Source organism: Ictidomys tridecemlineatus, chromosome 2, assembly GCF_052094955.1.
Source record: "Ictidomys tridecemlineatus isolate mIctTri1 chromosome 2, mIctTri1.hap1, whole genome shotgun sequence".
Taxonomy (NCBI): domain Eukaryota; kingdom Metazoa; phylum Chordata; class Mammalia; order Rodentia; family Sciuridae; genus Ictidomys; species Ictidomys tridecemlineatus.
The window spans coordinates 412,969-436,382 of NC_135478.1; the positions used below are offsets into that span (position 1 = coordinate 412,969).

Here is a 23,414-nt window from a genome sequence, read left to right on the forward strand (position 1 = left end):
CCCAGGACCCCCCCCAGGCTCTCCCCCCCAGGCTCTCCCTCCCCAGGACGCCCCAGGCTCTCCCCCAGGCTCTCCCACCCCAGGACCCCCCCAGGCTCTCCCTCCCCAGGCCCTCCCTCCCCAGGTCGCCCCTCCCCAGGCTCTCCCTCCCCAGGACCCCTCCCAGGCTCTCCCCCCAGGCTCTCCCTCCCCAGGATGCCCCAGGCCCTCCCTCCCCAGGACCCCTCCCAGGCTCTCCCCCCAGGCTCTCCCTCCCCAGGATGCCCTAGGCTCTCCCTCCCCAGGACCCCCCCAGGCTCTCCCCCCAGACTCTCCCTCCCCAGGACGCCCCAGGCTCTCCCTCCCCAGGACCCCCCCAGGCTCTCCCTCCCCAGGACCCCCCCAGGCTCTCCCTCCCCAGGACGCCCCAGGCTCTCCCTCCCCAGGACCCCCCCAGGCTCTTCCTCCCCAGGTCCCCCAGGCTCTCCCCCCCAGGCTCTCCCCCCAGGCTCTCCCTCCCCAGGACCCCCCCAGGCTCTCCCCCCCAGGCTCTCCCCCCAGGCTCTCCCCCCAGGCTCTCCCCCCCAGGCTCTCCCCCCAGGCTCTCCCTCCCCAGGACCCCCCCCAGGCTCTCCCCCCCAGGCTCTCCCCCCCAGGCTCTCCCCCCAGGCTCTCCCCCCCAGGCTCTCCCCCCCAGGCTCTCCCCCCCAGGCTCTCCCCCCCAGGCTCTCCCCCCCAGGCTCTCCCTCCCCAGGACCCCCCCAGGCTCTCCCCCCCAGGCTCTCCCCCCCAGGCTCTCCCCCCAGGCTCTCCCCCCCAGGCTCTCCCCCCCAGGCTCTCCCCCCCAGGACCCCCCCCAGGCTCTCCCCCCCAGGCTCTCCCCCCAGGCTCTCCCCCCCAGGCTCTCCCCCCCAGGCTCTCCCCCCCAGGACCCCCCCCAGGCTCTCCCCCCCAGGCTCTCCCCCCCAGGCTCTCCCCCCCAGGCTCTCCCCCCCAGGACCCCCCCCAGGCTCTCCCCCACCAGGCTCTCCCCCCCAGGCTCTCCCCCCCAGGCTCTCCCCCCCAGGCTCGGGCTCAGCACTGCAGGACCCCCCCAAGGGTTCAAGCAGGGGGATTCCTGGGATGTGGGCACCTGCCCAGCCTGCGCAGCGGCCCTTCAGGGGCGTCCGGGGTGGCACTGAGGCAGGGGTCACAGCAGCCACCTGGGCCACAGCGGGGTGGGCCCAGCAACCTTGAACCCCAGACCCTGGGCCCCACCCACTGGCCTCAGTGAGTCAGGAGGCCAGCACCCCACCCTGCCCCACCAGAGGGGAAGCCACACTCAGTGTGGGTGGTGGCTCCCTGTCCCCAGAGCTGATGTCCCAGGTGGGTTATAAATCTTGCCACGTAAGCAGCTGCCACTCATTGGCCTACACCTCTGCAGCAAGTGTAGCCCTGCCCAGGGCAGGGACAGGAGCCCTGTCACCCGGCCCAACCCTGGGCCGGCGCAGGGTGGGGGGCCTGGGGGCTGAAGGGCAGCAGGCTCTGCCCGTCTTATTGAGCACCTGCTGTGTACCAGGATGTGGGGCCAGGGCTGTGGTGGGACAGCACAAGGCCTCGGGGGACCATGCCCTTCAGCTCAGGAGGCAGCCTTGCTGGGGGCACAGATGCCACCCAGGAGCCCGCTCACCACGGTGGCGGCAGCCCTGGGGACCCGGTGCTGCAGGCCCTCTGGGCCTGGGACACGGGCTGCAGCACACCCCTGGCGAGGCCTCCACCATGAAGACCGCCCGGTGCTCGGGCAACCTGGCTCCCAGGGAGGGACGTCTGGGCCCTCGGGGGAGCATCCTGTGGGCCACGGCAAAGGAAGGTGCAGAGGAAAGAAACCAGGGTCCTGGGGCAGAGAGGGCTGCGGGCCGAGGCTGGGGTTGGCACTGAGGCCAGGGGACACACAGAGAGGACAGAGCCGTGACCTTGAGGACACTGGGTGGGGGTGTCAACCAGAGGCTGTGTGGCTCCCCAGACACAGGGTCCTCAGTGTCCCCAGCCCAGACAGGGGTCCTGCTTCACAGGACAGGGATGGGCCTGTGGGAGCCTGCAGCCCAGAGCTGCGTCCCTCCGGGGCCTGGGGTCCCCCTGGACCTCCCTCAGCAAGGAGCAGGCCAGCGGGGGCCACGTCATCCCACATCTGGGGAGGCAGGGACGGGCAGGAGGGTCCCAAGTCCAAGGCCAGTTGATCTGGGCAGTTTAGCAAGATCCCGGCTCAAAGTGAGACAAAAGGGCAGGGGTGTGGCTCAGGGTGGAGCAGAAAGAGAGACCCCCAGGTCACAGGATGAGCAGAGGGGCAGGTGGGCGCTGGGGGCCCTGTGTGGGTGCTGGGGGAGGAGGGTGCAGGGGACACCCTGGACTGGGAACGTCAAACACTGTGGCAGCTGTGGGGTCAGTGGGGGTGTCCAGAGACCGGGGCGTGGCTGGAGCCAGGAATTCCGTGTTGGAGTCACTCTCCAGCAAGTCACGGAGGCTGAGGGGAAGAGGGTCCACTGTCCCACATGAATGGCCGGGCCCAGGACTTCATGGCATTGTCCCTGATGAGCACTGAGTCCCCCGGAGCCAGTCAGAGGCCAGGAGGTGGGACGCTGAGACTGGCTGAGTCGGGGGGTGGGACACTGCTGGCTCTGCTGGGCCACTTGCCCGTGCCTCCACCACTAACAGGCCATTTGGCTGGGACTTTGCCCTGGGGGGCTGTGACCTGGGGAAATCTGACCTGGGGGGCTCTGACCTGGGGGGCTGTGACCTGGGGGGCTGTGACCTGGGGGGCTCTGGCCTGAGGGGCTGTGACCTGGGGCTCTGGCCTGGGGAAATCTGACCTGGGGGGCTCTGGCCTGGGGAAATCTGACCTGGGGGGCTGTGACCTGGGGGGCTGTGACCTGGGGGGCTCTGGCCTGGGGAAATCTGACCTGGGGGCTCTGGCCTGAGGGGCTGTGACCTGGGGGGCTCTGGCCTGGGGAAATCTGACCTGGGGGGCTGTGACCTGGGGGGCTGTGACCTGGGGGGCTCTGGCCTGGGGAAATCTGACCTGGGGGGCTCTAGCCTGGGGAAATCTGACCTGGGGGGCTGTGACCTGGGGGGCTGTGACCTGGGGGGCTCTGGCCTGGGGAAATCTGACCTGGGGGGCTCTGGCCTGAGGGGCTGTGACCTGGGGCTCTGGCCTGGGGAAATCTGACCTGGGGGGCTGTGGCCTGAGGGGCTGTGACCTGGGGCTCTGGCCTGGGGAAATCTGACCTGGGGCTGTGACCTGGGGCTGTGACCTGGGGGGCTCTGGCCTGGGGAAATCTGACCTGGGGAGCTGTGACCTGGGGGGCTGTGTCCTGGGGGGCTCTGGCCTGGGGAAATCTGACCTGGGGAGCTGTGACCTGGGGGGCTGTGTCCTGGGGGGCTGTGACCTGGGGGGCTCTGACCTGGGGAGCTGTGACCTGGGGGGCTCTGACCTGGGGGGCTGTGACCTGGGGGGCTGTGACCTGGGGGGCTCTGACCTGGGGAGCTGTGACCTGGGGGGCTGTGACCTGGGGGGCTTTGACCTGGGGGGCTCTGACCTGGGGAGCTGTGACCTGGGGGGCTCTGACCTGGGGAGCTGTGACCTGGGGGGCTGTGACCTGGGGGGCTCTGACCTGGGGGGCTCTGACCTGGGGGGCTCTGACCTGGGGGCTGTGACCTGGGGGGCTCTGACCTGGGGAAATCTGACCTGGGGGGCTCTGACCTTGCTGGCTGTGACCTGGGGGGCTCTGACCTGGGGGGCTGTGACCTGGGGGCTGTGACCTGGGGGGCTCTGACCTGGGGGGCTGTGACCTGGGGGCTGTGACCTGGGGAGCTGTGTCCTGGGGGCTGTGACCTTGGGGGCTCTGGCCTGGGGAAATCTGACCTGGGGGGCTGTGACCTGGGGGGCTGTGACCTGGGGGGCTCTGGCCTGGGGAAATCTGACCTGGGGGGCTGTGACCTGGGGAGCTGTGTCCTGGGGAGCTGTGTCCTGGGGGGCTGTGACCTGGGGAGCTGTGTCCTGGGGGGCTGTGACCTGGGGGGCTCTGGCCTGGGGCTCTGACCGGGGGCTGTCATTCCTTTGTCCCTCAGTGAGTCCAGAGGTCTCCACTCCGCGGGAGGAAAGTCAAGCCAGGACACCCCAGAAGATGGACCGGGTGACCAGGTACCCCATCTTCAGCATCCCGCACTCGGCACGCATCGCTGGCCTGGCGCTGGACGGAGACACCAGCTATGCCATAGAGCTGGTGGGCGTGGGGCCCGAGGAGGCTGGCTGGAACCAGGACAGGCCACAGGCACGGTCCCCTGACCGTAAGGCCCAGGTGGACCTGGTGAAGACCGGGGCGACCCACGGCAGGCAGGCCTTCCCTGGCCAGTGGTCCCTGAGACCACTCTGCCTGGAGGACGACAAGGACGGGGACACGCGGACTCACCACCTGGGTGCCAGCAGTGTGCTCCCCAGGCAGCGGCAGGACCTGCAGCAGGAGCGCTGGGCCGTCCTCCAGGGCCAGGCAGTCAGGAAGGGTGGCACGGTGGCCACGCTCGGCAGCACCTCTGACCACGGGGACTGCGGGCCCCTGGGCCACCTGCGGTCCACCCCCCTGGAGGAGGACAGGATCGACAGGGAACAGATAGACTTCCTGGCAGCAAGACGGCAGTTCATCACCCTGGAGCAGGCCAACGCCACCAGGGCGCCCCCCAGGCCCCCCACCAGGGCTGCCCCCCCGAGTGCCCCTCCAGGGGCCAGCCCAGCTCTCCAGGCCCCAGGCAGGCCTCCCCTGGCCAATGGGACTGTGGTCCCCCGTGAGCCCCAGGTGAGGGAGCTGTTCAGGGAGAAGAAGGGCCGTGGTCGGCCTTTGGGGTCCAGCATCCCCGCTGTCAACGACCCTGGCTCCCGGCCCCGAGTGGAGTTACCAGAGGCCCCGAAGGAAACGCCCATCGAGCGGGAGATCCGACTTGCCCAGGAGCGCGAGGCCGACCTGCGCGAGCAGAGGGGGCTTCGTCGGGCGGCTGGCTACCAGGAGCTGGTGGAGATCCCCACCAGGCCGGTGCTGACCAAGGTGAGCCTGGCCGAGGCCCCTCGGTGGGACAGGGGGCGCCCATCACTGTATGTGCAGCGGGACATGGTTCAGGAGACCCAGCGCGAGGAGGACCACCGGCGGGAGGGCCTGCAGGCGGCCCGGGCATCCACGCCCGACTGGGCCTCCGAGGACCCCCAGCCTGGACTCAGAAGAAGCGCGAGCTCCGACTCCATCCTGGGTCCCACTCCAGACGCCCGGGCGGCTGACCCAGCCCCGGCCGCGAGGAAAGTGAGCCGCATCTCACCCGAGGCCTACCAGCCCTACCTGGCCGCCCAGGGCCCCCAGCTGCAGTTCTCAGCCCCCGGACCCCATGGCAAGCCCAGCGGCCTCTCCGCCGAGGCGGTCAGGGCTGCGGCCTCCCCCAAGGCCGCGGGGTCTCAGAGGCAGCTCCCAGAGTCCTCTGGAAAGCCCCTGAGCACCAGGCAGGAGTCTGCCCAGCCCCTCCGGGGAGCCCCGCTGGCCGGCCAGGGCCTGGTCCGCTGGGATCACTTCCGCCTGCGTCCTCTGCGGTTCAGGGCCCCAGATGTCCCTCAGCAGGCTGAGGCTCCCCAGGCCTGGGGCCGGGAGGCGGCTGGGGCCCCAGTGTTGAGGCGGCAAAAGTCCCTTTCGTCGGATCTGCTGGAGAGGGAGGTGGAGAGTGTCCTGCGCCGGGAGCGTGAGGTGGCGGAGGAGCGGAGGAGTGCTCTCTTCCCAGAGGTCTTCTCTCCGCCACCAGAGGAGGACGCTGAGCCCGACTCCAGGAGCTCCTCGCGGGCGTCAGGTGAGAAGGGACGGTGGATTCTCTGCTTCACTCGGGACCTATGGCCTGGGAAGGCTCTCGGGGAGGGGAGGGACTTCATTCTCCCACTTCCCCCACTGGGCAGCGGCAGGGCAGGTTTTTGAGAAATGTCAAGTTTGCCTTAGGGTTTTCGCCTCGTGGACCCAGATGATTTGTTATGAGGTGCGTAGGGGTTTGCAAGTGTCTATCATCTTGGTGGTTCTTCCTGGTCAATCTGATCTATCCTTGTCGCTTGATGCTCTTTGCCACCCAGAATCTCCTGACTGGTTATTTTTGTCCATCTCTCATGATCAGTTGCTGCTGCCTGTCCATCTGTCAGCTGAGCGGAGGTCTGACGGTGGGTCTGCCCACTGATGCCCCTTCTTTCCCCCGCTCCCCGTCCCCAGGCATCGTGGGCAGCTACTCTGTGTCCGAGTCCCCCGTGTTCACCCCCATCCGCCTGCACTCGGGCCTGGTGTGGAAGGCAGAGGCCCCGGCAGAGGAAGCGGCTGGGCAGAGGAAGAAGGAGCTCTGGGTGCGTGGGACTGGCCCCAGGCGGGCGAGGGTGATCCTCCACCTCCCGGCCAGGCCTGCTCCCCATGGAGCCCCAGTTTGGGGGACCGGGGGGCTGTACCCAGGGTGGCATGGCGGAGGGGACACTGGGAGAGTTGGAGGGAGGGGTGTGGGAGGCCTTCAGGCAGGCTCCTGGGAGGGCACGGGGAAGGACCGGGGCTGACTGGCCTCTCTCCACAGTACGCAGGCATCAACCCCGCGGATCAGGTCAACTCAGAGGTGAGTGACGCACAGTGGCCACCCATCCCGCGGATCCGCCCTCGGGTCCTCCTCCTCCGGCCTCCTCTGCTCCAGGGTGGGGCCCAGCCGGCTGGGGGAGGGGGGCGTGGTGTCCGCCGGGGTGGGTGCTGCTGGACTCCGCCATGATGGCTGCAGGGCTTCACTTGCTTCCACCAGGTGGAGGGCTGGGCTCAGATTAGGGGGTTTCTCTGGCGTCCTGGCCTCAGCCTCCCTCTAGCACCACCAGGCAAGGGCACTTCTTTGAGGGGTGAGTGTGGAAGTCCAGCCATCTCAGACGGCAATCCCGTCCTCCCGGAGCTGAGTCCAGACTTCTTCCCTGGGGAGGAACTCGGCGGGAGTCAGCAGGTTCCTTGGTCAGGCTACCAGGAGTAGAGGCCTGAGACAGAGGAGGGCGTCCTGCCCGCTGTTGTGGGCCTTGTCTGTGACTTGGCGGTGCCAAGGTGCCTGCTGAGGTCAGGCCCTGAAGACACTGCTTTTCTGGTGCAGATCCTGGGAGCCACTCGGGTGACGCGGCACAAGAACGCCATGGCAGAACGATGGGAGGCCGGCCTCTACGCCATCGAGGGCGAGGACTGAGCCTGGGGACAGGACGTGTTGCCCTCCCTGGCCCTTAGGAACTGCCAAGACCAGCACGGCCCCCTCCCCGAAGCAAACAGGCCCCGTTTAAATCCAGTCTGAACGAGGAATCACTCGAGAGGACTGGGCCGGTTTTCTTTTCCGTTTTTATTTTCCTGGAGAAAATGCTTTGGAGTCTGCAGCTGCGCTGGAATGAGACGGCTTCCGATTCTTCTGCCTCAGACCACGATTTGCCCCAGCGCCCTGGGGCCAGGAGACCAGGCGCCTGCGCCTTCTTGGGTCACTCCGCCTCCCCCTGAGGAGATCCTCTGGCCAGAGGGGGACTAGCCGCGGTGATGCCTCTGCAGCCCGCTGCGGGGGGGGGCCGCAGAGCGCTGCCTCCACCCGGGAGGCGCCTGGGACGTCGGAGGAGAAATACACTGCCCAGCAGCCTGCCTACCGGCTGCCTGAGGCACAAAGCCAACCTCGCATCTGCGTGGTCTTTCTCGGTGCCAGGCCCGCACTGGGACCCCGCGTCCCCTGGAGCGGCAGGGGCTGGCCTGGGCCACCCGGGCCCCACCATCTCATCTCCGGCACTTGAATGCCTGCTGAGCGCTTGCGGCATCCCTGGCCTTCCTGGTGTCAGGGCGATGGGAGGGTGGTTAATGGGCCCCAGGGGACTCTAGGCTCACCAGAGATGGTGGGATCCTACTGGCCAGGGCCAGTAGGCTGGACGCGGTCCCCTCATGCCCCGCCGCTATGCACCCTTGGGGATCCTCTGGCTGCTCGGCCTCAGTGGTGAAGACCCAGAGGGTGCGTCTGTGGGCCGCCATGGGGGCAACACCCCGAGTGTTTTGCACCCTGCTCCCCAGGATGCTAGGAGCGGCCCTGAGGCCCGGGACCCGCTTGGGAAGCCCGGCCATGGCTACTTTAAGAACTCTGTATTCAAGGCGGGCCACCGGGACGGCCACCGGCAGACGTGGGTCTGGAATAGCCCCACAGCGAGGGACCCCCAGGGAGGAGGCTGGCTCCCGCCCTCAGGGAGCTCTGTACGAAGGCTGGCTGCCGCCCCTGCACCTGGGCGATTCTGTCCACGTGGGCTTCCCCCTTCCCCGGGAGGCAGGTCCAGCACCGCATCCCAGGTGGGCCTCAGAGGCTTCTCCATGGTCTCCCTCCTCCGTCCCCTGCTGCCTGACGGGAAGTCCCTGTTCCTCTGCCTGAGGAGGCAGGTCTCAGAAGCCACGTGCTAGAGGCAGGTTGGAGGGCAGGAGGCGGAAGTCCAGGGGCAGCAGGGCTGGTCCCTCCTGAGGCCCAGCAGGGGTGTCCAGCAGTGCAGTGTCTCCACGTCCCTCTGACTCTGGCCCTCCTGCCTCCTCTCGTGAGGACCCCGGGCCCCAGATGGCCAGGTAGCTGCAGCTCAGGGCCCCGTCTGCCACAGGAGGGGACGTGTCCACAGGAGGGGACGTGTCCACAGGAGGGGACGTGTCCACAGGCCTCAGAGTCTGGAGCCTGGGCCTCTTCGGGGCCACTTTCTCCTCTTTCTTCCTGTGGTGCTGGGGTTGGACCCAGGACCTGGGGCACCCAAGGCCAGCACCCTGCCGGCCGAGCTTCGTCCCCAGCCTCTTGGGGGCCATTTCTACCCTCACAGAGGGTCTTGGCGTCCCCGTCTGCACTGACCTGCTGCCACCTCTGCTCAAGATCCCTGGGACTGTGGTTGCCAGGTGCTGCCTGCCGAGGCCTGAGGCCCACACCGGGGACCGGGCTGCACTGAGGATCCTCTGCCCGTCACTGGGTCAGAGGAGCATGTCCACGTGTCATGTCACACGTCATGACACGCTCCCGGTGGCCCCATCTCCTGGCCTCGGTAGGTCCCCCCGCCCCACAGCACCTGGGGGTGAAGGCCCACAAGAGCCTCAGTGGGTGCCGGAGAGCGACACCCTGCAGGCCACCGTGCCCACAGGCCAGCACAACTCTGGGCCACAGGAGCCCCCCATCTCTGCCTGTCGCCTCCCCTCCGCTGGGGACAGAGCCGTGGTGCCCAGGAACACCCTGGCGACCCTGTTCTGTAAGGAGGGGTAGCGGCAGTGACACCCTGGAGGATGTTATGCGGGTTAGAGGCAGGATTGAGTGAGCCCTCCCCAGAAAACCAGGGAGGACTGACTTAAAACCTCGCCACTTCCTGGTCGGAGGCAGCCAGCAGTAAATGCACACCGCCACCAGAGGGCGGCACCACACCAAACACTGACCCCACGCTGCGGCCTCCCAGGGAGGCCAGCCCCCGGGGCCTGTGGCCTCCAGGTTCCCACTGCTCCTGCTGCAGAGTGCGGCCCCTCCCCTGGGCTGCTGCCTGGCAGAGCCACACTGGACACGGAAGACCTGCTTCCCTCTGTACAGTTCTTATGTTCTTTCAATTTTTGAAACATTTTAATGAATTTTCCCCAGAACATCAAAATAGCAGGAAAACGTCAAAAAATGGCCAAGGATGTCTATTAAAACGCACAGCATCTGTGTGTGAGTGCGTGGGGCTGGGGGTTGAAGCCAGAGGTGCCCTTTTAAGACCCTAGTGACAGGGACTCCGTAAGCGGCTCCGGCTGGCCTGGAGCTGACAGGTCCTCCTGCCTCAGCCTCGGAGTCCCTGGAATCACTGGTGTGTGCCATCACATCCAGGTCGGTTTAAATATTTGCACAATTCTAAAATTGGGGGGCTGGGATTGTAGCTCGATGGCAGAGCCCTACCCAGCACATGTGAGGCCCTGGGTTCCATGCTCAGCACCACCTAAAAATAAGTGAATAAAATAAAAGAATTGTGTCCGTCTACAAATAAATATGTGTATTTTTTTAAGCTTTTAGTTATAGATGGGCACAGTATTTTGTTTATTTTTATTGGTGCTGAGGATGGAACCCAGTGCCTCACATGGGCAAAGCAAGGGCCCTGCCCCTGAGCCACACCCTGCCCAACTAAATATGTTTAAAAAATTTTTAAATTTGGCCAGATACAGTGGCACACGCCTGTAACCCCAGCGGCTCAGGAGGCTGAGGCAGGAGGATGGCGAGTTCAAAGCCAGCCTCAGCAAAAGCGAGGCACTAAGCAACGCAGTGTCAGTCCCTGTTACAAAAATAAAATTTTAAATTTAAATTTCTCCCCGAGTCCACTCTCACCTTGCCCACGTCCTGGCCCTGCCGACGGGGTCCCTCCTGAGGCAGGCCACACAGCCACCTGCAGCCGACTGGCAAGGGTACCTGACAATATCAGAGTTCTGGAGATGGCACAGTGACCTGTGGGGACTCTCAGGGTAGGATGTCAACCTGGGGATGTTGCCCTGAGGGATCTGGAGGGCGGCCAGGCGGGCAGGGCCTGGGGCGCTGCCCATGAGCAGCGCGGCTTGCCCTGCGGTCACTCCTCTTCCTCTTTCTTTCTGCCCTTCCATCTTTCTCCCCCTTCATCCGCTTGGGCCTCTGTGTCTGGATTTCTGCTGTGGCCCCTCCGGCCAGGTCTCCAGCTCTGCCTGTTCTCCCCAGAGGCTCACGGGGCCTCTGGCACCCCGAGTGCGTGTCTCCGTTCAAAGCCCAGATCCCCCACCGCGAGAGGCCCTGCAGGACCCCCGCTCTCTGCCGCCCACCTCCCACCTCCCTCCGCTGGTCTGCTCCAGCCACGCGGCCTCCTCGCGGCCTCCTCGCTGAGCCTCGATGGCACCTCAGTCTGAGAGTCACCCCCAGGCCCCTGCTGGGCCCCCCTCCTCACCTAGCGGCTGCTCCGCACACGCAGATGAATAAGTAACTGTGGGGCCGGGCTGTGGCTGAGCGGCAGCAGGGTCAACAGCACAGGCCAGGCCCCGGGTTCAAGCCCCGGCTCCACAGAGCCCCGGAGGCAGGCGCGCCTGGCTCTCCTGCAGGCCGGCGTGCGAGGGGCGCAGTGCCAGCTGGTGCCCCAGGCCCAGACCTGAGGAGCAGGAGGAGCTGGTGGCGGCCACAGGTACCCACTGCCCAGCCTGGGAGAGAAGCAGGGGATCAGGACTGCCCCAGGGGGCTTTAGTGTCCGGTGGGCAGCTGGGGGACAGGATGTGGAACATCAGTTAGGCTTGCCCAACCCCTGCCCACCAGCCCCCGCCCACCTGCCCCATCTCCCAGGCCGCTACCGCAGCACCAGCTGCCCGCACACACCTCCAATGTCTGCGGGCTTTTTTTAAGTGTTTTTGGTAGGAGACGGACACCACACCTTTATTTATTTACTTATGTGGTGCGGAGCGTCCAGCCCAGCGCCTCACGGGCACTGGGCAAGTGCGCTCCCCCTGAGCCCAGCCCGGCCCCCACTGTCTGCATTCTGAACAGCGGGAGGACACTAGGGAGGTGGGGGACAATGCCCAGAACGTGCCAGGCCCTGGCTCCCTCCCCCGGAAGAAGAGCGTTGATGTCCCTGAGCATTTTTGTCCAGCCTCAGAAAGGCTGCAGCCACGGCTCTTAGTGCATTCCTGGACATGGGCACCACCACGTCCATCCGGCTCCAGAGTCCATCTCCCAAAAACAGCCCCTCCCCATGAGCACTCAACTGTGCCTCCCAGCCCTGCACCCACCGTCCACCTCCCTCTGTCGATGGCATAAGCTCCCAGCAGCCAGGGAGTTTCACCCAGCGGCCACAGTGGACAAGGGCACAGTGGTGTGGCTGAAGTGTCCTCGGCCAGGGCATCGTGGCCAGACCTGAGGGCCTCTTGCTCAGGCACAGCCTGGGACCCGGTGACAGGAGCCAGGACAGGGGAGTCCAGAGATGGAGCCTGGGAGGGCCAGGCTGTCCTGGACCTGGACGTGGAGGTGGCCGCACCCCTCGGGCATTGTGAGAGCCGTAGCACACCACGCTGCGGTTTCCCCTGCTCAGCACCAGCGAGTGGACGTTAGGGCATGTGGTCAGCAACTGGAGACAAGCTCATTCCCTTTAAGGAGGGGCTCCAGGTCAGCGGCACCTGCCCCCAGGCCCTGCTGCCCCAGGACGCTGCAGTTCCTTGGGGCTCCTCACTGGGCTTTCACCTCATGGCCCTGCTGACCGGTGGGTAGGGGAGCACACTGGCCACACAGTGTCTGCAGGGTCAGTCTGTCTGAGCCTTTGGCTTTTCCCTTTGTTGTGCTGCCACTGACCAAGGAGTGACCAGGGGCTGCACGGGGAGCCTTCCTGGCCTGGCTGGGCTTCGCAGGCTGCCTTGAGCTGAGGCCCCCTGCAGCCCAGCACGCCTGGCTGTCCAGTGCTGTTGACCAGCGCTGTGCCTGCACTGCAGTGTCCTCCCCCCGCCCCCTGCCGCCGAGGTTTGTCTTTTGAGTCTCTTTCTGGTGCATTTGGAGAAGAGAATTTAGAATAAAGCAGTGAATCTCTCATCAGGAGTGAGTGGCCTAGGCCAGGGGCTCGGTGCCTCAGTCCCCAAGGAGTGCATCTGCCAACAGCAGCTTCAGCTTTCCCACGTGGAGGGCCCAGGAGTGAGCTTGGCTTCACCCACAGTAAAAGAGACTGAGGTTCCCAGGAGCACCCTCCCTGGACCTGGGTCTCACACAGTGACCTCGGGCCAGAGTCGGGATTCCAGCTCTGACCCTGGCTCCAGCAGGAGCCTGGGAGGGGTGTTCCCGGAAGACCCACCCCAGCCCACATCAGGATGTTTCTGAACAAATCTGTCAGTTTGGCATGAAACCCTTCATCTGAAGTTGCCAAATTCCATTTCCTGCCAAGCCAAGGAGAACAGGCAGGGGACAGGGGACGGGGCAGTCACTGTTCAGGCTGGGCCCACTCTCGCTGGTGGCTCTGAAGGTTGGAAGGAGCACCTCCAAGTCAAGGGGCTCCTTTGCATGGCACCAGGTGCCAGACAGTGGGCAGCTTTGATTCCTGGTGTCCACACTGGGCAGCTAGTGCCCAGCCCTTCTAAGCATTAAATATCTGGAGTTTCATACAATGACAGTGAATTTTAACAGGCAATAAAAACATTGGAGATCTTCCATTCTCTTCCAGGGCTGAGGTGGACTCGGGGGTCAGCGCCTGCCCCCAGCCCGAGGGCCCTGGTCCACCCAGCAGCACAGAAACACAACACACAACCCAGGGGCTCCAGGCTTCTTTGGCTCTTGGGGGGCAGGAAGGTGGGACCCACCCTGGGCGCACCTTGGGCCCCCAGCCGGGTCCTGGCCCCAGGCTGTGATTTCTGGTCCTTTCCTCTCTGGTGAGTTCTCTCGCCCTTGTCCAGCAGCTTTACCGACGGCTCTGCCTGTCGTCCTGGCCCCCCTGTGGCTCCTGTCTGGGTTCCCGAGTCGCTGGGACAGCACCTGGCGCTGTGTGGTCTACTCCCCAAACGGGCTCCACTTCGACAATCTCGCGCTGCTCTATCTACCTGGGCCATGTCCTGCCTTCCAGGGGTGCACCTGGGGAAACTGAGGCAGGGGGCTGCTGGAGGGAGAGGGGCCCAGGACACCGCGTGGCGGGACCCCATTTGACAGACAGGGAGACCGGCTCTCGGGGTATTGTGGGACAGTCACTGTCGTCCCTGATTTAAAAATCAGGAACTGAAAACACGTGTGTGTCAAGGAAGATCACCCAGTGACAGGCGTGCGAACTGCCCAGACATGCCCAGAGGACAAGGGGTGGGCAGACGGGGCCTCAGCTGACCAGATCCAGGGTCCAGACCCAGCCAGGACAGGTAGACAGACTCCCGCAGTTGGCTCTCTCTGGGCCAGGACAGGTAGGACCCCGCAAGTCCTGGAGTCCGCGGTGCCACGGCAGGTCCTTCCATCGCCCCCTCCTGCCACCCGTGGGGAAGGGAAGCAGCGGCCACCCTCCCTGAGGCTGGGCCCAGGTCACTCACCGCCGGGAAGGCTGCTCAGACAGAGCACCCGGGAACAAAGGGCCCAGATAGGGACACTGCTCCTGAGACCTCCCCGGAGTGAGGCCCCTCGTCCCTCAGCTTCCGGAGGAATCTGAGGCCAAAGGGCGTGTCGACCCCTGTCTGGCCGGGGCCTCGGCGTGCTGGCCTGCGGAGTGCCCAGCTGGACCAGAGCCCGGGGTGCAGGCTGGCCGCTCTGGGCCGGTGGGTGCTGGGAGGCAGCCAGTGCGTGGCCCACCTCCCAGGCTCTCGCCCACCGCCAGGTGTCCTCCCTGGAGGAGTGGCCCCCGTTGGCCTGATTGGCACTCAGGCTCGACAGCCGCTGGCTCAGGTTTAAAAACTTCTTTCAGAGCCCAAGAGCCTGGGCCTGGCCCTCAGGAGCCCCAGGCTGGGGTTCAGTGAGCCCCTGGCCACTGGGCAGAGCAAAGGCAGGGCAAGGCCCAGGTCAGGGTGGGCCCCACCGTCCACTGGAGTGATGACCCCTGCTTGCTCCAAGGCCGACGCCCAGGACCCCTTCGAGGGGGAGGGTCCACAGCAGGCTGGCAGAGGACTCTCCCAGGGGAGGCCGCGGGAGTCGGGCTGGGGGCCTCCAGGGGCCTGGCCCCCAGCTCTGCTTGGGCAGCTGGAAGGCGCTAGAACCACAGGGACAGCTGGAGCCTGGGAGCCCAGACCCGGCCACCTGGCAGCTGGGCACTGTCACCTGGCCCCATTTATAACAGGGGCCCTGGAGAGTTCTCCAGGTGGCCTCATCAGTCATTCGTGGGAGGACAAAGTGTCCCACCGAAGCCCCCCTTCCTGTGACATAGCCAGTGGCCGGCAGGACCGCAAGGGGCTGGCCCTGTGGGCTGAGGCCTGGAGGGTGGCCACAGGTGTCTGCCCTCCCCTCTTGGGCTGCCCAAGAGCAGAGAAAAGCCTCCAGAGTCCTGCTGTCCCAGGAGTGGGCAGAGGGAGGTGCCGGTGCCCACCAGTGTGCAGGGCTGCAGGCCACAGTCCAGCATCAGTGACCCACGGCCACGGACGGACCTTGGTGGCCTCTGCAGTGCTGGGGACCGAGCCCTGGCCCTGCCCAAGAGCCTGTTTCCTGAGCAGTCCTAAGTGGACAGAAAAGTGGGACAGGGAACGGGAAGTGTCCGGCTGCCCCACCTGTGGGTGAGCCAACCTGGAGACGTGGTGGTCAGCCACGCTCACAGGTTTACTTGAGGTTCCCTCGGGAGCCGCACAGAGCTGGGATCTTGATCAGTGACACCTGTCCCCAGACTGCATCAGACCTTCCGGGGCCTGAGAAGTGCCCAGGCTCTGCCTGCCGTCCTGGCCCCCTGCTGGGCTGTGGGCACACTTCTGCCCTCTCCAGGATGCCGGGCTGGAGTTGCCCAGGGCGTGGCCTCTGCAGCCCGGGGCCTCCCTGGTAGCTGCCTTGGGGTGCTCCCAGCTCAGGGCTCAGGAGCCCCTTCTTTCCAGCCAGTGAAAGCTGCCGTCCGTCTGGGCCCATCGGTCTCACCCACCGGGAGTCTCAGATGCCCCCAGCTTTGGGCTGCTGTGGACAAGGCCACGGAGGCACCCCGAGCGGTCGGTGTGTGGGCACCTCCATGTGGGTCCAGCTCTGGAGCACAGCGCCTGGCTGAGGGTCTCCTGTGCTGCTCCTTCCAGCCCCGCAGGCCAACGGAGGTCCAGGTGGGCTGCCCCAGCCTCAGTCTCCCCAGAGGCAGGGAGGCCTGAGCGGGGTGAAGGCGTGGGGGCAGGAGCAGGCGCCCCAGGACCCTCCCCTTCCTCTCTCCCATTCTAGGCGGAAAGCACCAGCCAGAAGCCAGGCAGGGGCCCCAGACGGATGCCCACCTGCTCACGGTTCTCAGGAGGTTCTGGGGGGGGGGGCGGGCGGAGCTCACCGTGAGGCTGCCTGGACTTGTTGGAATTTCTCAACCTCCTGCTGGGCCCTTCGCAGCTCTGAGGGCTCCCTGACTGCTCTAGGAGGGGGCAGTGGGGATGGGGACGCAGGTGGCAGCTGAGGCCTGCTGTTACAGCCCTGGCTCCATGCTCTGTCCTCAGGGTACAAGACCAAGGTAAAGCAGGTGCTGCTACCCGAGACCCCCCAGGTCTCCCTCCCAGCTCCCTGGCTGCAGATGCTGAAATCAGATGTCCACCAAAGCCCACACATGGAGGGGGGCGGCCCGGCCGTCCACACCCAGGTGGAGAGGTACTGCTCATCCACCTGGAGCATTCTCGGACACCAGCAGGAGCGAGGGGCCAGCTGCAGTGTGGAGCGATCTGAGGACCTCATGCTCACTGAGAGCCAGTGTGACCCATGACAGGAGAGTCCAGGACGGGAATCGAGAGACAGGACGTGGACGTGTGGGTGCAGGGCTGGGAGGGACAGGGCTGGGAGGCAGGAGTCCTCCCTTTGGGGTGACAAGAATGCTCTAGAATCAGGTAGAGGTGATTCCTGCACCTCGGAATGTGCCAAATGCCCCTGGACTGTGCCAACTGAGATCATCTAAGACATGTCATCTGACTGTCTCATCTAAGGTCAGGCTGAAACCGCTTTGCCCAGGTGTCTCCTGGATTCACTCACAGTGTAGTCAGTTCCATCACTGTGACAAAATACAGGAGAAAATCAGCTTAGAAACCACAAAACCAGGGGCTGGGGATGTGGCTCAGGCGGTAGCGCGCTCGCCTGGCACGCGTGCGACCCGGGTTCGATCCTCAGCAGCACCACATACCAACAAAGATGTTGTGTCCGCCAAGAACTAAAAAATAAATATTAAAAAAAAAATTCTCTCTCTCTCTCTTAAATAAATAAATAAATAAATAATAAATATTAAAATTCTCTCTCTCAAAAAAAAAGACAATAATAACACTTACCCTGTAGTAGATTAAAAAATTGGAAGCATTCTGGAGTTCATATTTTGTAGTTTCTTTGTACAACAGTTACTTTTTTATTATTTAATTTTTAGTTACAGGTGGACACAATATCTCTATTTCATTTTATTTTTAATGTGGTGCTAAGGTCGAACCCTTAGCATGCTAGGCAAGTGCTCTACCTGTGAGCACCACCCTGTACCACACTTACTTTTTTTATATTAATTTTTTAGTTTGAGTTGGACACAACACCTTTATTTTATTTATTTCTATGTGGTGCTGAGGATCGAACCCAGGGCCTCGCACAAGCTAGGCGAGTGCTCTCCCGCTGAGCCACCACCCTGTACCAGTTACTTAAAAGATACAATAAAATTCTATTTTTAGAAAGAAAGAAAGAAAGAAGGAAAGAAGGAAAGAAAGAAAGAAAGAAAGAAAGAAAGAAAGAAAGAAAGAAGGAAAGAAAGAAAGAAAGAAAGAAGGAAAGAAAGAAAGAAAGAAGGAAGGAAGGAAAGAAGGAAAGAGAGAGAGAGAGAGAGAGAGAGAGAGAGAGAGAAAATCCACGTAGAGGAGGAAGGGTTTCCTTGGCTCAGGTCTCTGTGTCCACTTGACCACTGACTAGGCAGCAGGTGTGGGCTCAGGCTGTGCTGGCCATCCCGGGCGGGTCAGGGGCTGAGTGTCGCCCAGGGGTGATGAGCCAGGGGTCATGTTCTGGGGACGTGATGCTGGCCCTGAAGTGCTCAGACCAGGGGAGGACGGAGGTGATCCTCAGTCCCCAGATCCCTGAGGACAACCACCTGCTTTTCTTCTCTTTTGCTGCCGTGCTGGGCAGACCTCGGAGCGGGGGCATGCTGGGGGACATCCCGCCACCCTAGGCCGCCTCAGCCCGCCCCAGGAAGAGGACAGGTCAGCTGACAGGCGGAGGCTGAGCTCTGGCTCTGGGCCTGACCCTACTTCCCAGGGAACCCTGCAGGAAGGGGATCCACTCCCCCACCCCTCCGTGGCCACAGCGGGCACTCAGCCTCCCTCCGGGGCGCCCAGGCCTCGATGTGCGGTGTCTGGGTGTGGGTGTCACCCAGGAAGGCACACCTGCTGCTACCATCCCAGGATTCCACAAGCTCAGCCCTTGGGGTGGTTCCCACGCAGGCCACCTGCTGGGACCCTCCAGGGCAGTGTTGGGCCCAAGCACAGCTCTGGGGACGGGTGGCTGGCCCCTGTGAGTGCTTCATGGAGTGAGGGACATTAGTGTCAGTGGTGCCCACTGCCCGGGGTTCTGCCTCCCTGGCCCTCCTGATCCAGACCTCGGGGTCCACAGAGATCCAACCTGGCTGCAGGCAGCAGGAATCTCATCTTCCCATCTCGGTCATCCTCTGCCACCAAGTTGGGAGGGACAGGAGCTGTGTGCTGGCTGGACAGAGGTTGTCCTGCATGGTAGGTGACTTTGAGCTTGGGAGGGTCTGCAGAGGGCCATAGGGGCCACAGGGCAAGGCTGGGAGGCCTAGGGACTTGGGGACTGAATGCGGGGGAACAAAGCAAACAGGGCTGTAGCACTCAGTGGTCAGCACTGACTGTCCAGCATTCCTGAAGCCCTAGGTCCAGCCCAGCACGGGGTGGGGGGGGGCGGGGGAGCAAGCTCAGTTGCCACCAGTGTGCATCTGGAGTCGGGCACCACCCAGGGCCCAGCAGGGAAACCCAGGGCAGGGGCTCTGGGCTGCTGCTAGAATCCAAATACCACCCAGTGCAGCTGGAGGAGGAGTTCCTGGCTCAGTCCAGTTTAAACAAACAAACAAACAATCTGGGAAGGAGTGCGGAACGAGAGGAATGCTGGCCTCCGGCTCCGCCCAGGACCACAGACCCTTCCAGCCGCCTGGGGTGCAGGGACCAGGGAACCCAGGAGGGACCAGAGCCAGGAGCCCCTCCCCGTGCTCTCTGCCTCATCACCCATTGCTCCGTCGAGGTGAACCCTCAGACCTGCTTCCGGAGGCTGAGGAACTCTGGGTTCTGGGGGTCAGTCTCCCCTCTGAACCGAGGCTGTGGGCGAGACCCTGTTGGCTTTGACTTCTCGGGGCCAGGGGGAGCAGGGACCCCCAGGGACAGTCTCAGACAGGACTGCGGCAGGGAGACTTTGCAGATGGCTGGAAAAGTACTGGATGGAAACAAGCGAGCCGTCCGTCCTGGCTGCCTGGGTGCCTGACCGGAATCCCCCACAATATCTGGAAGTGACCAAGGGCGCTCCAGAGGCCCCGCTCTGGAGATGAATGTGGACGTCTCCGGGTGTTTGTTTTCCTTACTGGAACCTATTTTATCTGGAGAACAAGAGGAAGTGGTCTGGAAAACAGGGAGGGGTGGTGTTGAGGGAAGTTGGCCGGCCTGCCACTGGGGGTGATCCCCGCTGTCCTCCAGGAGTTCAGACCCTGCTGGCTCCACAGAGAAGCTGGGGCTGTGGGGAGGAGAGAGCTCCGTGTGGCTTGACTCTTACTTTAAAAAGCAAAATAAGGGGCTGGGACTGTGGCTCAGTGGTAGAGCCTGTGTAGCTCCGGCAGGACCCAGGTCCATCCTCAGCACCACGTAGAATTAAAGGCACTGTGTTGTGTCCATCTACACCTAAAAAAGTAAATTTATTTTTTAAAAAAGTGAAATAAGTAGGCCAGGCCCGGTGGCCACGCCTGTTGTCCTCTTCATGGGGGGAGGCTGAGGCAGGAGGTTGCAAGTTCAAGGCCAGCCTCAGCAACTTAAGAGACCCTGTCTCAAACAGGGTTGGGTGTACAGCTCAGTGGTAGAGCATTCTGATTCAATTCCCAGGACAAAAAGGGAAAATAAAAATAGGGAACATGCGTTATTTGGGTGAAAAAGAATAATCTAAAGCTACAAAATAAAAATTTAAAACCTGTACAATGTATCAACACCCACAGTATTCACACTTGTTGCCTCGGGTCACTGGGATGGTCGTCTTCTCCTTTGTAGCCCATTCTAACTTTAAATGTTTTCTAGCAGCTGGGAGACTCGGAATTTGTTTTTAAATGTATCAAGGAAATGAACGCGCACCAGGCCCTGCAGATCGCAGCAGCAGCGGCAGGGCAGGGCAGGAAGAGCCGGGCGCAAGGCCCAGGGCGCAGGATGAGGCTGGCTCTCCAGCACTGCTGTCACCAGCCGCAGGAAACTGCGACAAGGGCCACCAAAGGCACACACCTACACACGTAACCAGAGCTGGGTCCTCGTCCTCGACGCCAGTTCAATACCAAGACAGGTTCTTGAGAAAAAGGAAAGAGGGCTTATTGCTTTGGTAGCAAAGAAGAAACACAGGGGACGGGTTCCCAAGGCTGTGGTTCTGCCCCTGGGTGGACATGGGAGGTTTTCACGGAGAGGATTCAGAGAAAGTGAGATCAGGAGGAGAAGATCAGGAGGAGAAGATCAGGGAGGAGAAGATCAGGAGGAGAAGATCAGGAGGAGAAGATCAGGAGGAGAAGATCAGGGAGGAGAAGATCAGGAGGAGAAGATCAGGAGGAGAAGATCAGGAGGAGAAGATCAGGAGGAGAAGATCAGGAGGAGAAGATCAGGAGGAGAAGATCAGGAGGAGAAGATCAGGGAGGAGAAGATCAGGAGGAGAAGATCAGGAGGAGAAGATCAGGAGGAGAAGATCAGGAGGAGAAGATCAGGAGGAGAAGATCAGGAGGAGAAGATCAGGAGGAGAAGATCAGGGAGGAGAAGATCAGGAGGAGAAGATCAGGAGGAGAAGATCAGGAGGAGAAGATCAGGAGGAGAAGATCAGGGAGGAGAAGATCAGGAGGAGAAGATCAGGAGGAGAAGATCAGGAGGAGAAGATCAGGAGGAGAAGATCAGGAGGAGAAGATCAGGAGGAGAAGATCAGGAGGAGAAGATCAGGAGGAGAAGATCAGGAGGAGAAGATCAGGAGGAGAAGATCAGGGAGGAGAAGATCAGGAGGAGAAGATCAGGAGGAGAAGATCAGGAGGAGAAGATCAGGAGGAGAAGATCAGGGAGGAGAAGATCAGGAGGAGAAGATCAGGAGGAGAAGATCAGGAGGAGAAGATCAGGAGGAGAAGATCAGGAGGAGAAGATCAGGAGGAGAAGATCAGGAGGAGAAGATCAGGGAGGAGAAGATCAGGAGGAGAAGATCAGGAGGAGAAGATCAGGAGGAGAAGATCAGGAGGAGAAGATCAGGAGGAGATTAGGGAAAAAGAGAAACCTTGTGAGTTTCAAAGCCTCAAGGGGTATAGGAAAGTGAAGCCCTGTCACTCACACTCACACTCTCTCACACACTCACACTCACTCACACTCACACACAGACACACTCACACACACAGACACACAGGCAAACTCACTCACACACTCACACAGACACACAGGCACACTCACACACACACAGACACACAGGCACACTCACTCACACAGACACACTCACTCACACAGACACACAGGCACACTCACTCACACAGACACACACAGGCACACACACACACTCACACACACACTCACACAGACACACTCACACACACACACTCACACACACACAGACACACTCACACACACACACTCACACACACACAGACACACAGGCACACTCACTCACACAGACACACAGGCACACTCACTCACACACAGACACACAGGCACACTCACTCACACACAGACACACTCACACACAGGCACACTCATTCACACACACAGACACACAGGCACACTCACTCACACAGACACACAGGCACACTCACACACACACAGACACACAGGCACACTCACTCACACAGACACACTCACACAGACACACAGGCACACTCACTCACACAGACACACACAGGCACACACACACACTCACACACACACTCACACAGACACACTCACACACACACAGACACACTCACACACACACACACAGACACACAGGCACACTCACTCACACACACAGACACACAGGCACACTCACTCACACACACACACAGGCACACTCACTCACACACAGACACACAGGCACACTCACTCACACAGACACACAGGCACACTCACTCACACACAGACACACTCACACACAGGCACACTCACTCACACACACAGACACACAGGCACACACACACAGGCACACTCACTCACACACAGGCACACACTCACACACACATTCACACACAGACACACACACTCACACACACACACACAGACACACACAGACTCACACACACACAGACACACACTCACACACACAGGCACACTCACACATTCACTCACACACTCACACACACAGGCACACTCACACATTCACTCACACACTCACACACACCTCTGCAGATGAACTTGCGTTCCATAGGAAATACTCTGAGAGAAAGAGGGACATTGAGTGTCTGCTGACAGGCGCCTTCAGCTCCCTTCCATCGGGCTGTGGAGCTGTGACGATGACATTTAACATTCGTGACCTCTAGAGAGACACATTCATGAAAGCTTCAGGGAAAAAGCAAGCCCCGTCGCACGCGTGGGTCCCTGTCGATTTCTACTCTCCTCTCAATGGGCCTCGTGTGTCTGGCTGTCACTGAGCACGTGGTCCTCAGGTCCATCCACGCCGCAGTGTCACTTGGCTCCTGCCCTGGCCAAGACGCTCCAGGTGTGCATGGCCAGGCTGGGTGTCCACCTCCTGTTGGTGGACGTGGGCTGCTTCCGAGTGTTGGTGAAGGGTGTGGCGACCAGCTTCTTGTGCACCATGTCTGTGTCGGCTGTGTGTTCTGGACTCGGGCGTCCACCAGGAGGGCTGGCTGGCCCTGGTGGTGACTGCATTTCACCTGGGTGGCGCTGCCAGGCTGTGCCCAGCAGTGGTGGTCCTGAGGCCGCTGACCTCTGCACAGTGCTGGCAGCGCTCCCTCGTGACATCTCTTGGTCAGAGTCACCCCGTGCTCGTGAGTGTCTCCCTGGGCTGACGGGGTGAAACCAGGTGCATCCTGGACTGGACTGCATCCAGCCAGAGTCAGTTTGGGAGCCTTCTTGCTGCCTGGCCCAGACTGGCCTGGACCTGGGAGCCCCGCAGGCCCCTGGGTCGCTGAGGTAGGAGGCGTGGCCCCTGCACCTGGCCCCTCCCTGTGGTCAAAGGTCGGAGTGCAGCAGGTAGGGCCAGGGCTGGCTCTGCTCCCTGCCCGACCGACCGCCGTCCCAGCCTCTGCCCTGTCTGCTCTGGCTGTGAGCAGAGGCCCCAGCCCTGGCCAGGGCAGGAAAGGCCTGGGGGCCTCCTTCAGCGGAGACCCGGCCCATCAGAAAGTGCCCTGCTGGCTTCTGGGTCTTTGGGGCCCTCCTGTTCTGACACAGCCCCAGGCTGGCCGCTGTACTGTGGCCACCTGAGCCCGAGGCCCAGGTCGAGTGTCCATTACCTGCTGTAAACTATTGATGATGGTGGCGTCACCACTGAGAGCCACTGTCTCGGGTTTCCCGTGTCGCCTGTGACGAAACCGGGGGTGTCCGCTCACCCTGCCCTGGACTCCCCGGGACCCGCTGGGCTTCCTGTGGGACCCGGGCCTTCTAGACCAGGCT

The 23,414-nt window shown here is 62.5% G+C and overlaps 1 protein-coding gene across 2 annotated transcripts; it reads left to right on the plus strand.

Annotated features, from left to right (window-relative positions):
* The first annotated feature begins 4,035 nt into the window (after positions 1 to 4,035).
* On the plus strand, positions 4,036 to 7,681 carry Misp (mitotic spindle positioning). Of its 2 annotated transcripts, XM_078032235.1 has the most exons (4): positions 4,040 to 5,832; positions 6,237 to 6,364; positions 6,583 to 6,621; positions 7,129 to 7,681. In XM_078032235.1, the coding sequence occupies exons 1-4, from the start codon at positions 4,140 to 4,142 to the stop codon at positions 7,216 to 7,218; spliced, it is 1,950 nt and encodes a 649-aa protein (XP_077888361.1). In that variant the 5' UTR covers positions 4,040 to 4,139; the 3' UTR covers positions 7,219 to 7,681. The 2 variants fall into 2 exon arrangements, with proteins under 2 accessions (XP_077888364.1, XP_077888361.1); XM_078032238.1 differs by lacking the exons at positions 6,583 to 6,621; positions 7,129 to 7,681 and having other exon boundaries at positions 4,036 to 5,832; positions 6,145 to 6,265.
* The last annotated feature ends 15,733 nt before the right edge of the window (positions 7,682 to 23,414 follow it).

Bases quoted from the DNA above. Each gene is read 5' to 3' on its own strand.
- Misp (XM_078032235.1), top strand. From the start codon at position 4,140: ATGGACCGGGTGACCAGGTACCCCATCTTCAGCATCCCGCACTCGGCA. The intron at 5,833-6,236 runs GTGAGAAGGGAC...CCCCGTCCCCAG, and splicing joins GAGCTCCTCGCGGGCGTCAG to GCATCGTGGGCAGCTACTCT. The intron at 6,365-6,582 runs GTGCGTGGGACT...CTCTCTCCACAG, and splicing joins AGAGGAAGAAGGAGCTCTGG to TACGCAGGCATCAACCCCGC.